The sequence below is a fragment of the Cebus imitator genome, unplaced genomic scaffold (assembly GCF_001604975.1).
Source record: "Cebus imitator isolate Cc_AM_T3 unplaced genomic scaffold, Cebus_imitator-1.0 Scaffold82, whole genome shotgun sequence".
In the NCBI taxonomy this organism is placed as follows: Eukaryota; Metazoa; Chordata; class Mammalia; order Primates; family Cebidae; genus Cebus; species Cebus imitator.
In genome coordinates this window covers 5,934,448-5,947,084 of record NW_016107397.1, presented here as the reverse complement: position 1 = coordinate 5,947,084, position 12,637 = coordinate 5,934,448, and the positions used below count along the sequence as shown (strand labels likewise).

General features: G+C 52.6%; 1 protein-coding gene across 3 annotated transcripts in view; it reads right to left on the bottom strand.

Moving 5' to 3' along the window:
• TECPR1 (tectonin beta-propeller repeat containing 1) overlaps positions 1 to 11,660 on the bottom strand; it is a 37,719-nt gene extending 26,059 nt beyond the window's left edge. For 2 of the 3 annotated variants that reach the window (XM_017533713.2, XM_017533714.2), the window contains exons 1-5: positions 11,534 to 11,657; positions 4,739 to 4,982; positions 3,814 to 3,996; positions 3,465 to 3,587; positions 1,251 to 1,376 (exon numbers count right to left, since the gene is read on the bottom strand). In XM_017533713.2, the coding sequence (XP_017389202.1) occupies positions 1,251 to 1,376; positions 3,465 to 3,587; positions 3,814 to 3,996; positions 4,739 to 4,982; positions 11,534 to 11,643 (786 nt within the window). In that variant the 5' untranslated portion in view covers positions 11,644 to 11,657. Of the gene's footprint in view, positions 1 to 1,250; positions 1,377 to 3,464; positions 3,588 to 3,813; positions 3,997 to 4,738; positions 4,983 to 10,804; positions 10,962 to 11,533 lie in introns of all 3 variants that reach the window. The other variant, XM_017533716.1, reaches the window with a different exon arrangement.
• Positions 11,661 to 12,637: the final 977 nt, after the last annotated feature.

Here is a 12,637-nt window from a genome sequence, read left to right as displayed (position 1 = left end):
ATCCATATACCCACCCACCTATCCATCCACACACCCATCTATCCATACACCCACCCACCTATCCATCCACACACCCACCCACCCATCCATCCACACACTCACCCACCCATCCATCCACACACCCACCGCCCATCCATCCACACACCCACCCACTGCCCATCCATCCACACACCCATCTATCCACATGCCCACCCACCCATCCATCCACATGCCCACCCACCTATCCGTCCACACACTCACCCACCCATCTATCCACACATCCATCCATCCATCCATCCATCCATCCATCCATCCATCCATTCACACATACCCCCCATCCATCCATCCATTCATCCATCCATCTGCACACCTTTCTGACATCAACACACATGCACACACACACACACACCACCCACCCATTCCATCCACACACCCATCCATCCACCCATCCATCCACACACCCATCCATCCATACACCCACCCAACCATCCATCCACACACTCATCCACCCATCTATTCACACATCCATCCATCCATTCATCCATACACCCACCCACCCATCCATCCATCCATCTGCACACCTTCCTGACATCAACACACACACACACACACACACACACGCACCTATCCATCCAGCCATACACCCATCTACCCACCCATTCCATCCACACACCCATCCATCCACACACCCATCCATCCACACACCCACCCATCCATACACCCACCCAACCATCCATCCACACACTCATCCACCCATCTATTCACACATTCATCTATCCATCCATAGACCCACCCATCCATCTATCCATCTGCACACCTTCCTTACATCAACACACACACACACAAACCCCTATCCATCCATCCATACACCCACCTACCCACCCATTCCATTCACACACCCATCCATCCACCCATCTACCCTTCCATCCACACACACATCCATCTGCACACCTTCCACCCATCCGTCCACTGGCACACCTTCCATCACCCACACACCCACCACCACATTATTCCTGAAGACTGTGTGGGAGGCACAAGCAGGGCTCTAGCAGGAGCTCAGAATCTGTCTTGAGGCCACACTGAAGGTACTTGAGCTGAGGCTGGGCACTGATGAGCACACTGGGGGCTCAGAGAAGAGAAAGGCCAGGAGCAGACCTGGGGTGGGGAAGCTGGGGCTCCTGGGACAAGTGAGACCCACGGGGTAAACAGGACAGGACCCCACAGGAGATGGGATGGTGAGTAGCTGGGGCAGGGACAGGGGTTGGCCTTACCCTGCCCTGCAGAGACACAGCCCACACTGACAGGCGGCCCACAGGTTCCTCCATGATCTCCCAGCCCCCAACAGAGAGGTCATTGAAGGGGTCGGGCAGCTCCTTGGGGTCGTCCTTCGAGGGGATCTGAAGCAAGGATGTGAGAAATGGCAGCAGTCAGTGCCTGGTGGCCACCTGGGCATGCACCCACCTCCTGCCCACCTGCTATCCAGACCTCCGTTCTCCAGCTCGGCCCACAGCTGCCTGCATTCACAGGGAAGGCAGCATCAGGACTGTAGGTGCCCCTGTCCCGTCCTCCCTGTTGGCCAAGGCCTAGACAGTCGTCCCTAAGTGGTCACTGCTGCCCCCGTGTGGAAGGCAGATGCACACAGGGTTGTCCAGATGCTCTGGACTTCCCAGTGACCAGACCTTCGTGACTCTGTTCCCCCAGCCTTAAGAATGGGGCTGATGACAAAACACGGCCCTGCCAGTATAAGTCTTTAAAAGTCATTGGCCTTCCCAGTGCTTTGAGAGGCCATGGCAAGAAGATTGCTTGAGGCCAGGAGTTCAAGACCAGCCTGGGCAACATAGCAAGACCTCATCTCTACAAAAAACTTACTTTATTAATTATTACTATTTTCTTTTTGAGACTGGGTCTTGCTCTGTTGCCCAGGCTGGAGTGCAGTGGTGCAATCTTGGCTCACTGCAACCTCTGCCTTCTGGGTTCAAGCAATTCTCCTGCCTCAGCCTCCCAAGTAGCTGGGATTACAGGTTCGTGCCACCACATCTGGCTAAGTTTTGTATTTTGAGTAGAGACGGGGTTTCACCATGTTGGCCAGGCTGCTCTCAAACTCCTGGGCTCAAGTGATCTACCTATCTTGGCCTCCCAAGTGCTAGGATTAGAGGCATGAGCCACAGTACCCAGCCTCTACAAAAAATTTAAAAATTAAAAATTTAAAAATTAACCAGGTAAGGCTGGGCGTGGCGGCTCATGCCTGTAATCCCAGCGCTTTGGGAGGCTGAGGCGGGTGGTTCGCCTGAGGTCAGGAGTTTGAGACTAGCCTGACCAACATAGTGAAACCCCGGGTCTACTAAAAATACAAAAAATTAGCTGGGCGTGGTGAAGGGCACCTATAATCCCAGCTCCTTGGGAGGCTGAGGCAGGAGAATCACTTGAACCCGGGATGTGGAGTTTGTGGTGAGCCGAGATCTCACCATTGCACTCCAGCCTGGGCAACAAAAGCGAGACTCTGTCTTAAAAAAAAAAAAAAAAATTAACCGGGTATGGTGGTGCATGGCCGTAGTCCCAGCTACTTGGGAGACTGAGGTGGGAGGACTGCTTGAGCTCAGGAGTTCAAGGCTGCAGTGAGCTATGAGTGCACCACTGTACTCCAGTCTGGGCAACAGAGCAAGACCCCATCTCTTAAAATAAAAAAAAAACAGGGGCCAGGCATGGTGGCTCATGCTCATAATCCCAGCACTTTAGGACGGTGAGGCGGGTGAATCACGAGGTTACGCGTTCAAGACCAGCCTGGCCAAGATGGTAAAACCCCGTCACTACTAAAAAAAAAAAGGTACAAAAAAATTAGCCAGGCGTGGTGGCATGTGTCTGTAATCTCAGCTACTCAGGAGGCTGAGGCAGAGAATCACTTGAAGCCAGGAGGCGGAGTTTGCAGTTAGCCAAGATTGCACCACTGCACTGCAGCCTGGGTGAGAGTGAGACTCTGTCTCAAAAAAAAAAAAAAATAGGGCCAGCTCCCTGGTCTCCAGGCTGCTTCCAGTTCCATGGGCAGTCCCACCTCTCAGCCCTGGACTCCCCAGGGAGGCCTCCGCTCATTGGAGGCCATGGCAAGACCCAAGTCTGGGCCTGTCTTCCCTAAGCTGGGAGATTCTTTGGTTTGTAGTGCAACACTAGAGCCAGAGGTGCCTCCCTTGGCTGAGGGGGAGGACAAAGTGCCAGACAGAGGCTTGGCTGGGGACAGAGCAGCTTGAACACCAGGGTCAGGGCAGGTTATGTGCTGTCCTGGGCCTGGCCTGGCTCTCTGGATGACCATCTCCCAAGTAAAGGGACACGCAGTGCTGTGGTGTTCCTGGGACAGGAAACAGCTCACAGGCCAGGTTCTGGGATGGGTGTGGTGTCCCCTGGTGCGCAGGTGGGAACGGTGGAGAGGAGGCTGTATGTGACAGTCTGTCCTGGCCTTGTCCTGCCCCCAAACCACATTCAGGCACAAAGACCTTGGCCCAGATGTCCCGGGACTTGTATCTCCTGTACCGGATCCACTTCCGGCGCCGCACACAAGAATTCCACTTCTTGTCCCTCGTGTAGGTGGCGGGAAAGTCGATGGCGTACGTCCACCCCTGAAACACCAAGGCAGGGGCTCTCAGGCTCTGCGGGGAAGGCATTTGAAGAGCTGGGGTAGGTGGGGAGGGAGGGTGTGGCCTGAAGCACCCAAGCTCCCATCCCGCCACAGCAAGCAGAGCTCAGGCACCACAGGGTGCAGGGACAGAAACATGGTGGGGACAGGTGGGGTCCCAGGAGCCCCCTCCCCACAGGGCAGTCACGGGGGGTACCAAGTTCACCTACCCCTTTCTCGGTGGGTTCCCCTCCAAAGTTCTCATCCACGTACCAGTCGGACTCCCACTCCCAGTGCGGCGAGGGCAGAGCCACCCCATCCAGCGGCCGGTGCTGGAGCCCACTCACGTCACTCCACAGCCAGCGGTCACTCAGCAGGAGCTTCTCACAGAAGCCGCCCACGGGATTCCAGCGCTGAAGGCCAGGGACATAGGGGTGGCCTTCGACCCAAGCCTGCTGGCTGGGAACCCAGGCAGGCCGGGCATCTCCAGGGCCAGCTGACCCTGACCAGGCCCCCTCATTGATCTCCAGAATAGGAAGTGAGCAGAGAGCCTACAGGGGATCCAGTGACTGGGGACCCCCACGCCTCTTCATCACGAGCCAGCAAATACATCAGCACGGCCCCAAAGGGCAAAGAAACCCCCTGCCAGACATTGGAGGGCACACCTTGTCCTGGGCTCCCGGAAACCACTGGAGCCTGTCCTGGTGAGGACCTGGCCAGCCTGCTTTGGTAAGGACACAATGGTGGCTTCAGCCTCAAAGACCCTGGATGCTCTGCAACTTGGATTTTTTCAGGGGACACAGGAGGACAGGGTCTTGCTCTGTTGCCCAGGCTGGAGTGCTGGGCAGGATTATTGCTTACTGCAGCCTTGATCTCCCAGGCTCAAGCGATCCTCCCACCTCAGCCTCCTGAGTAGTTGGGACTACAGGTGCATGTTACCACGCCCAGCTAATTTTTGTATTTTTAGTGGAGACGAGGTTTCACCGTATTGGCCAGGCTGGTCTCGAACTCCTGACCTCATGATCCGCCTGCCTTGGCCTCCCAAAGTGCTGGAATTACAGGTGTGAGCCACCATGCCCGGCCTGTGGTTCGTCATTTTAACCAATAACCCAGCAAAATGACCCACTCAGCAACTCTAACCATGAGGGACGCTACCTGATTCTCATAGGCCTCCTCACGGCGGCGGATGGGGACATCGCTGGCACACACGTACACGTAGACCTGGTTGTCACAGGCAATGCCCCAGCAGCACTGCGTGGTGGCGCTAACACGCTTGAACTCCAGCTGGGCGTCCTTGCACAGCTCCCAGTACTGGCCAGCTGTGGACAGCGTGTACACTCTCCCGAAGAGGTCCACTGCCCACAGTACTGAGTTGGGCATGGTGGCAGCTAGAGGTAACCTGTGGCAGGAGGATGAGGGTCAGTATCCAGGATCCCAGCCCAGGGGAAATCAGAGTCAAGTGAAACCACAGATCCCAGCCCAGGGACATCAGAGTCAAGTGATTCTCCTGCCTTGGCCTCCCAAAGTGCTGGGATTACAGGCGTGAACCACCGTACCCGGCCTCTTCTTTGTTTTTGAAAGAATTTTAAAAAATAGATCATTTGAGGTTAGGCGTTCAAGTCTTCTTTTTATTACTATGATTTTTAGAAACATTATTATTATTATTATTTTTTAGAGATAGGGTTTCTCCATGTTGGTCAGGTTGGTCTCAAACTCCCGACCTCAGGTGATCCTCCCACCTCGGACTCCCAAAGTGCTGGGATTACTGGTGTGAGTCACTGTGCCCGGCCTAACCATGGAGACTTCTAATGTGACTATTACTTGTGCTTTTGTTAATTTATTTTAATTTTTAAATTTTTTTAGGAGACAGAGTCTTGCTCTATCATCCAGGGTGGAGTGCAACGGTGCAATCTCTGCTCACTGTAACGTCCACTGTAACCTCAAATGATTCTCCTGCCTCAGCTCCCCCAGTAGCTGGGACTACAGGTGCGCACTACCATGCCTGGCTAATTTTTGTATTTTTAGTAGAGATGTGATTTCACCATTTGGCCAGGCTGGTCTCAAACTCCCGATCTCAGGTGATCCTCCTGCCTTGGCCACCCAAAGTGCTGGGATTACAGGTGTGAACCACCGTACCCGGCCTCTTCTTTGTTTTTGAAAGAATTTTTAAAAATATATCACTTGAGGTCAGGAGTTCAAGACCAGCCTGGCCAACATGGTCAAACCTCATCTCTACTACTAAAAATACAAAAATTAGCTAGGCATGGTGGTGCATGCCTGTAGTCTCAGCTACTCAGGAGGCTGAGGCAGGAGAATGGCTTGAACCCGGGAGATGGAGGTTGCAGTGAGCCGAGTTGCAGTGCCACTCCACTGCAGCCTGGGCAACAGAGTAAGACTCTCTCTGAGAAAAAAGAATTTAAAAAGTAGAGAGAGGGTCTCACTTGGATGCCCAGGCTGGAGTGCAGTGGTTTGATCACAGCTCGTTGTGGCCTTGAACTCCTGGGCTCTAGTGATCCTTCTGCTTCAGCCTTCCGAGTAGCTGGGACAATAGGCATGCGCCACCATACCCAGCTAATTCTAAAAAATCTTTTGTAGAGACAGACTCTCACTATGTTGCCCAAGCTGGTCTCAAACTCCTAACCTCAAGCAATCCTTCCATCTTGGCCTCCCAAACGGCTGGCCAGATCTTGAGTCACCTCCCAGACTTGAGTCACCACACCTGGCCAGATCTTTGTTTTCAAAAGAATCAATGAAAGCTTACAGATTTAGTCGAATCTCAAAAGATTTAACTACCCCACTGCCTCCCCAGGCGCCCTTTCCCCAGTGGGCAGGTCTCCTTCCCCTATGTTGACCTCTATCTGGGCATGCTGAGGGCATTTACACAGGCCTGGCATTCTAGCCACAGCCAATGTGACCATGTGAATTTAAGGACATAGAGGTATTCTCTTTATGCCCCCTCAGTGACTCCCTCCTCTTCCCCAGGCTCTCTTCTTCTGCCATTCTCTACTCCTTTCTTTCTTCTTTTCTTCTCTTTTACTTTTATTTTTTAGAGAGAGGGTCTTGCTCTGTTGCTCATGCTAGAGTGCAGTGGTGCAGTCATAGCTCACTATAGCCTTGAACTCCTGAGCTCAAGCCATCCTCCTGCCTCAGCCTCCTGTGTGGATGGGACTACAGGCATGTGCCACTATACCTGGCTAATTTTTAAATTTTTTTGTAGAGATGGGCTCTCGCTAGGTTGCCCAGGCTGGTCTTGAACTCCTGGCCTCAAGTAATCCTCCCACCTTGGCCTCCTGATCCGCTGGGATTACAGGTGTGAGCCAATGCACCCAGCTTTTTCTTTCCTCCTTCTCTGTGCTTTGCAGGCATAGCCAAGGCTATTCTAAGCTCTGCCACTGGCCATGCCTGGCCCCACCTCCAAGGCCAATAGTGCTGTTGCTCTCATGGGTGCCCTTCCTGGAGCCCTGACTCCTGGTAGGAACAGTCTTTACACTGTGGCAGGGCCACATGGCTAGATGCAACGTAGCCAAACACAGAGCTACAGGATGAAGCCACAGGGGCCGTCGCAGGAGAAGCTCTGCCCAACAGGACGGCTCCCAGATCCAACCCAGGACACTGCCCCGGGGCCTGAAGAGAGGAAAGTACCTACAGATGAAGACACAACCAGTCTGACTTAAAAACCAGAGCAATAGGAGACAGGCAGGGTTTATTTAGGTGCCTGGAGGCTGGGCCTGCATTCCTGCAGCATGCCAGAGCCATGCGGGTGCTCCAGATGGCTGGGTGACTGTGACGATGGCATGAGACAGAAGTACATCTGAAAATAGAGCAGCTGCCACCCACCAAAAAAAAAAAAAAGAAAAAGGCTAGGCACAGTGGCTCACACCTGTGATCCCAGCACTGGGAGGTTGAGGTGGATGGATCACCTGAAGCCAAGTTCCAGACCAGTGTGGCCCACATGGTGAGACCCTGTCTCTACTAAAAAAATGCAAAAATTAGCCGAGTGCAGTGGCACATACCTGTAATTCTAGCCAAGCCACTGCACTACAGTCTGGGCGACAAAGTGAGACTCTGTCTCAAAAAAAAGAAAATTGACTCTTTGGGTACAAGGTATATCTTTTTTTTTTTTTTTTTTTTTTTTTTGAGACAGAGTCTTCCTCTGTTTCCTAGGCTGGCGTGATGGTGCCACCTCGGCTCACTGCAACTTCCGCCTTCTGGGTTCAAGTGATTCTCCTACCTCAGCCTCCCAAGTAGCTGACAGACCTTTGCAGCACCACATCTGGCCCATTTTTGTATTTTTAGAGACAGGGTTTCGCCATGTTGGCCAGGCTGGTCTCGAACTCCTGACCTCCAGTGATCCATTCACCTCAGCCTCCCAAAGTGCTGGGATTACAGGTGTGAGGCCCCACCTCTGGCCAGGACAAGACATATCTTACAAACACCAAGCAGACAGAATGCAGGCTGAGAAGGACGTGAGAGAGAGGATGAGAAACGGGAAGATAGGAAGCAGAACAAAAGCTCAGCTCTGGGAAATTCCCGTAACAGGAAGGGGAGGAGAAAAACAGGAGGGAGACGCCCAGCAGAATGGAGTGAGCACAAGCAGTAACAACCCCTCATAGAGTGGCCACCCCAGGGCACCAAGGCCCGTCAAACATATGAATATCGGAACACCAGCCTTCTGGCACCATTTGAAACTGGCATCTGTGTCCAGGGGCCTGAGTTGGGACCCCTGGTGACCTCCAGTTACCCCTTCGTGCCTCACTAATCAGGCCTGAGGGTCCCTCTGGCATCTTCACAGTGACAAAGAGAGTTCAGAGCTGCCTGGATCTCAGAATGCTGCATTCTGGTATCCTCACTTTCGCATACCACCAGAAGCTAACTAACGGCTCTGTGCCTTAATTTCCTAACCTATACAAGGCAGAATGGGGCTGTGCATGGTGGCTCATGCCTGTAATCCCAGCATCTTGGGAGGCCTAGGCGGGTGGATCGCTTGAGGTCAGGAGTTTGAGATCAGCCTGGGCAACATGGTGAAACCCCGTCTCTACTAAAAATATAAAAATTACCTAGGCGTGGTGGCATGGGCCCGTAGTCCCAGCTACTCAGAAGGCTGAGACAGGAGAATTGCTTGAACTCAGGAGCCATAGGGTGCAGTGAGCCAAGATTGTGCCACTGCCCTCTAGCCTGGGTGACAAGAGTGAAATTCCATCTAAAAAAAATAAAAAAGGCAGAATGGGATAGTAACATACATACCTATTTGTTATGAGAATTAAATGAGATAATATGGCCACAGAGCTTTTAATAAAGTGTTCAGTACCCAGCAAGAATTCAATGACTACTATTGATGTCGCTTGGCATTTTTACTTGGTATTATTTACTTACTTTCTATTTGGCATTGTTAGTTGCCACTTCTTGTCACAGACTGCAGTTTATTTTCCAACTCTTAAAAAATAAAAAATCAGCTGGGTGCAGTGGCTCATGTCTGTAAACCCAGCACTCTGGGAGGCTGAGGTGGCTGGATCCCTTTAGCCTAGGGGTTCGAGATCAGCCTGGGCAACATGGCGAAACCCTGTCTCTACAAAAAATGCAAAAATTAGCTGGGTATGATAGTGTGCTCCTGTAGTCCCAGCTACTTGGGAGGCTGAGATGGGAGGATCACTTGAGCCTGGGAGGTCGAGGCTACAGAGAGCTGAGATCGAGAGACGGTACTCCAGCCTAGGGAGCAAAACCCTGTCTCAAAAAATAAAAATAAAAACAAAAACAAAAAAAACCAGAAAAACAAAACCAAGTCCCTATCTGGTCTATCTTAGGCCTCTTCATTTCCATAAAAATCTCTGTACACAGTGGGTGTTGAAACAACATTTAAGGATAATCACCACTGACTTGCAACACACTGCCAACCCCCTGATCTGAGACAGAAATACTTCTCCAGGGGAAAACAAATACTATAAATAAATAACTTAAAAAGTAAGGTCATGATTGGTGGACAGATACGTGATAAGGCAAGTAAAGCGTCAATAGTAGAATCTAGCTGGTGGGATGAGGATGCTGACTGTATAATTCTTTCAACTTGGCTGTATGTGTGAAAATCTTCAATAAAATGCTGGGGGAAGATGAGGGTTTTTTTTTTTTTTTTAAATTGTCACTTTCTACAGTGTTAAATGTGTTAGTCTTCAAAGGCAGCTCAGAGGCCAGGAGCGGTGGCTCATGCCTAGAATCCCAGCTGAGATTCTAGGCTGAGGTGGGAGGATCGCTTGAGCCCAAGAATTCAAGACCAACCTAAGCAACACAGGGAGACCCCGTCTCTGCAAAAATAAAAAGTTAAAAGAAAGAAAAATTAGCTGTGTATGGTGTCTTGTGCCTGTGATCTAGCTACTTGGGAGGCTGAGGCAGGAGGATCACTTGAGCCCAGGAGTTTGAGGATACAATGAGCTATGATTGTGCCATTGCACTCCAGCCTGGGCAGCAGAGGGAGACCCTGTCTCAAAGAGGAAAACAAATGACAACAACAACAAAAAAACAAAGATAGCTCAGAATTCACTGGATAAGCAAGCAGTTTAGTTAGACTCAGCCTGCAGGTTGAGCTCAATGAAAGGAGACTGAATTTCCTTCAGAGAAATGACTAAGCATTCATTTCCTCATAGACACAATTGAACCTTCGGGTCAGTTAATGGAAGGAGACTCTGCTACAGTGAAAGGAAGGGGTGGGGGTTGTTGTATTTACAAACTCCCTTTAGAGTGGAGACCCAGTGACCCATCACTTCCCAGCTAGAGTTGACATCTGGTAAACATGCTTGGTCAGCCACACTTTCTTTCTGTCTCTGCCAGGAGGCTCCCCGTAGCTCCTCATGGGCCACTTTCTGCCTCTGAGCTGATCAGGCAACTTGTGCAGTGTCACTGGGTCAGAGGACTCTTGAAAGGGGGGTTGGAGCATGAAGTCCCATGATTCAGGGATCCTGGGACTTCTTTGTTTTGCAGGGTTAGAGGGACGGAGGAAAATCTTCCAAATCAGCAGGCTCTAATTCACCAAGAATTTCTACAGAATGAATGTGAGTTAACCTTCAGTTGTTCCATGAAGAAGGTCTGCTCATTCCCCCAAAGCCATCTGCCTTTCTGTATCGATTTATTCAGAGATCCTTTCAGAGACCAAAAAAAGCACCCAAGATAAGCGGGGACAGAAATGTGGTGAAGGAAAAGGCGAGGTCCCAAGAACACTCCCCAAGCACTTACTTCCTCTGAGCCTTAGAAGTCCTTCCTAAAAGGTTTCTTGCTTGTTTTTCTATTACACTGTCACTCCCAGCCGGTGTGCAAACAGAGTCGGCAATGCCTACTACCGTAGCTCGCTGGCTGCAAGGTGCAGGGGCTGCTCAAAAGCGACATCGCGGTCCTAAAGGTGGGAAGCAGCAGCAGACTTTGCATGGTAGGTGATTCTTTCCTGAAGAATAGGGTCCGCCCAGCCCAGCTGGGCAGGAGGTGTCCTGAGTCTGCCTGGCCCTCAGCCAGTTCTGTACACTTGGGTGACAGGTGGGGCCACCAATAGCATATGTTGAAGCTCTGGGCCCTGACCATCTGCCGAAGCTAATCTCATGACAAGCAGATTTGCTCCTATCAATGCCCAGGGAGAGGGCTAGGCAGGCCCCTTGCTGCGTGATTCTCGAAAACAACCAGGATCCAGCGATCCGCTTCTCCTACGGCTCCAGTCCCAAGGCTGGAGTGGGAGCGTCGCCTGCTTGGCCACTGCGCTAGCCTATGGGCGTTCCAGGGCACAGGACGGGGGCGGCACTCTCCAGGTGTGCAGGTGAAAGGACAAGTGTTGTCCCTCCTTCCTCTCTCCCCGTGAGTGTTCAGGCAAACACAGCCTGGGGGTGGTGGGGGAGGCGGCGAGCCCAGCCCTTCCTCGCCCCAACCTATCCCACGGCCCTGGCCGCCGCTGCAGCCGGGGCGCCGCGCTGCACTCACCTGGGCCGGCGCCGGGCGAGGCGGAGTCGCGATCGTTGACTCCTCGGCTGCCTAGATAACCGGGCCTCCCCTCCGGGGGCCCGGGCAAGAGGGCGGGCCGGAAGCGGCATCAGGCCCCGCGCCCATTGGCCAGCCTCGCCGGGGCGCTGCGGCCTGGGCGTGCGACTGGCTGCGGCACGCCGCGTCAGAGGCTTCGAGGTCGCGCGCCCGCCCACTTCCGGGGTCGCGCCGGGTCAAGAGGCCCGAGTCGGCTGAAGCGAGTTCCGGCGTTTTCGCTGGCGGCGCTAGCCCGCGGACCGCTCGGCCGCGCTCCCGGATACGGCCTGCAGGAGTGGAGAAGGGGGCATGGACACGGCCCGCAGGCGAGGAGAAGGGGTGGCCGGGAGGGTACCTGGGTATGCGGCGCTGCGGCGACCTGAGGAGCTGCGTGTGGGCGCCCGGTGTGTGGCGTGGAGAGGACGCAGGGAACGGGTGTCTTCCCGGTCTCCATCGAATTGAGACGTAGTCGTTGAGCACACACTACATGTCGGGGTCCGGCCTGCGGACCCTGAGCCAGCGACGGATGAACAAATGCACTCAAACTTGGAATACAGTGAAAGAGCAGGCTAGGGGTCCATGGCCACAGATACTGCAGGGAGAGTTAGCAGGCGCCGACCCTGACCAGCTGGCACTCCAGGCATTTATTCAGTATAGATTTAGTAACAGAGGCTCTGAGTCAACACACCTGCGAATAACGTGGCCAGGTTTGAGACCTAAAGCAATCATCATTTGTTGGTAACAAACCTGGTTGCCCGCCCTACAGAGAGCCATCCGTCCCGCGAATGATTAAAGGTTAGTTTTAGGACCACATGAGTAAACAACTTAGATAAACTCGTTTACATTCCTTTGTATCTATCTTATTATTTTATTTTATTTTATTTTTGAGATGGAGTCTCTTGTTGCCCCGGCTGGAGTGCAGTGGCGCGATCTCAGCTTACTGCAACCTCTGCCTCCTGGTTTCAAGCGATTCTCCTGCCTCAGCCTCCCAAGTAACTGGAACTATAGGCACCCATCATCACCCCTGGCTAATTTTTTGTATTTTTAGTAAAGACGGAGTGTCACTGT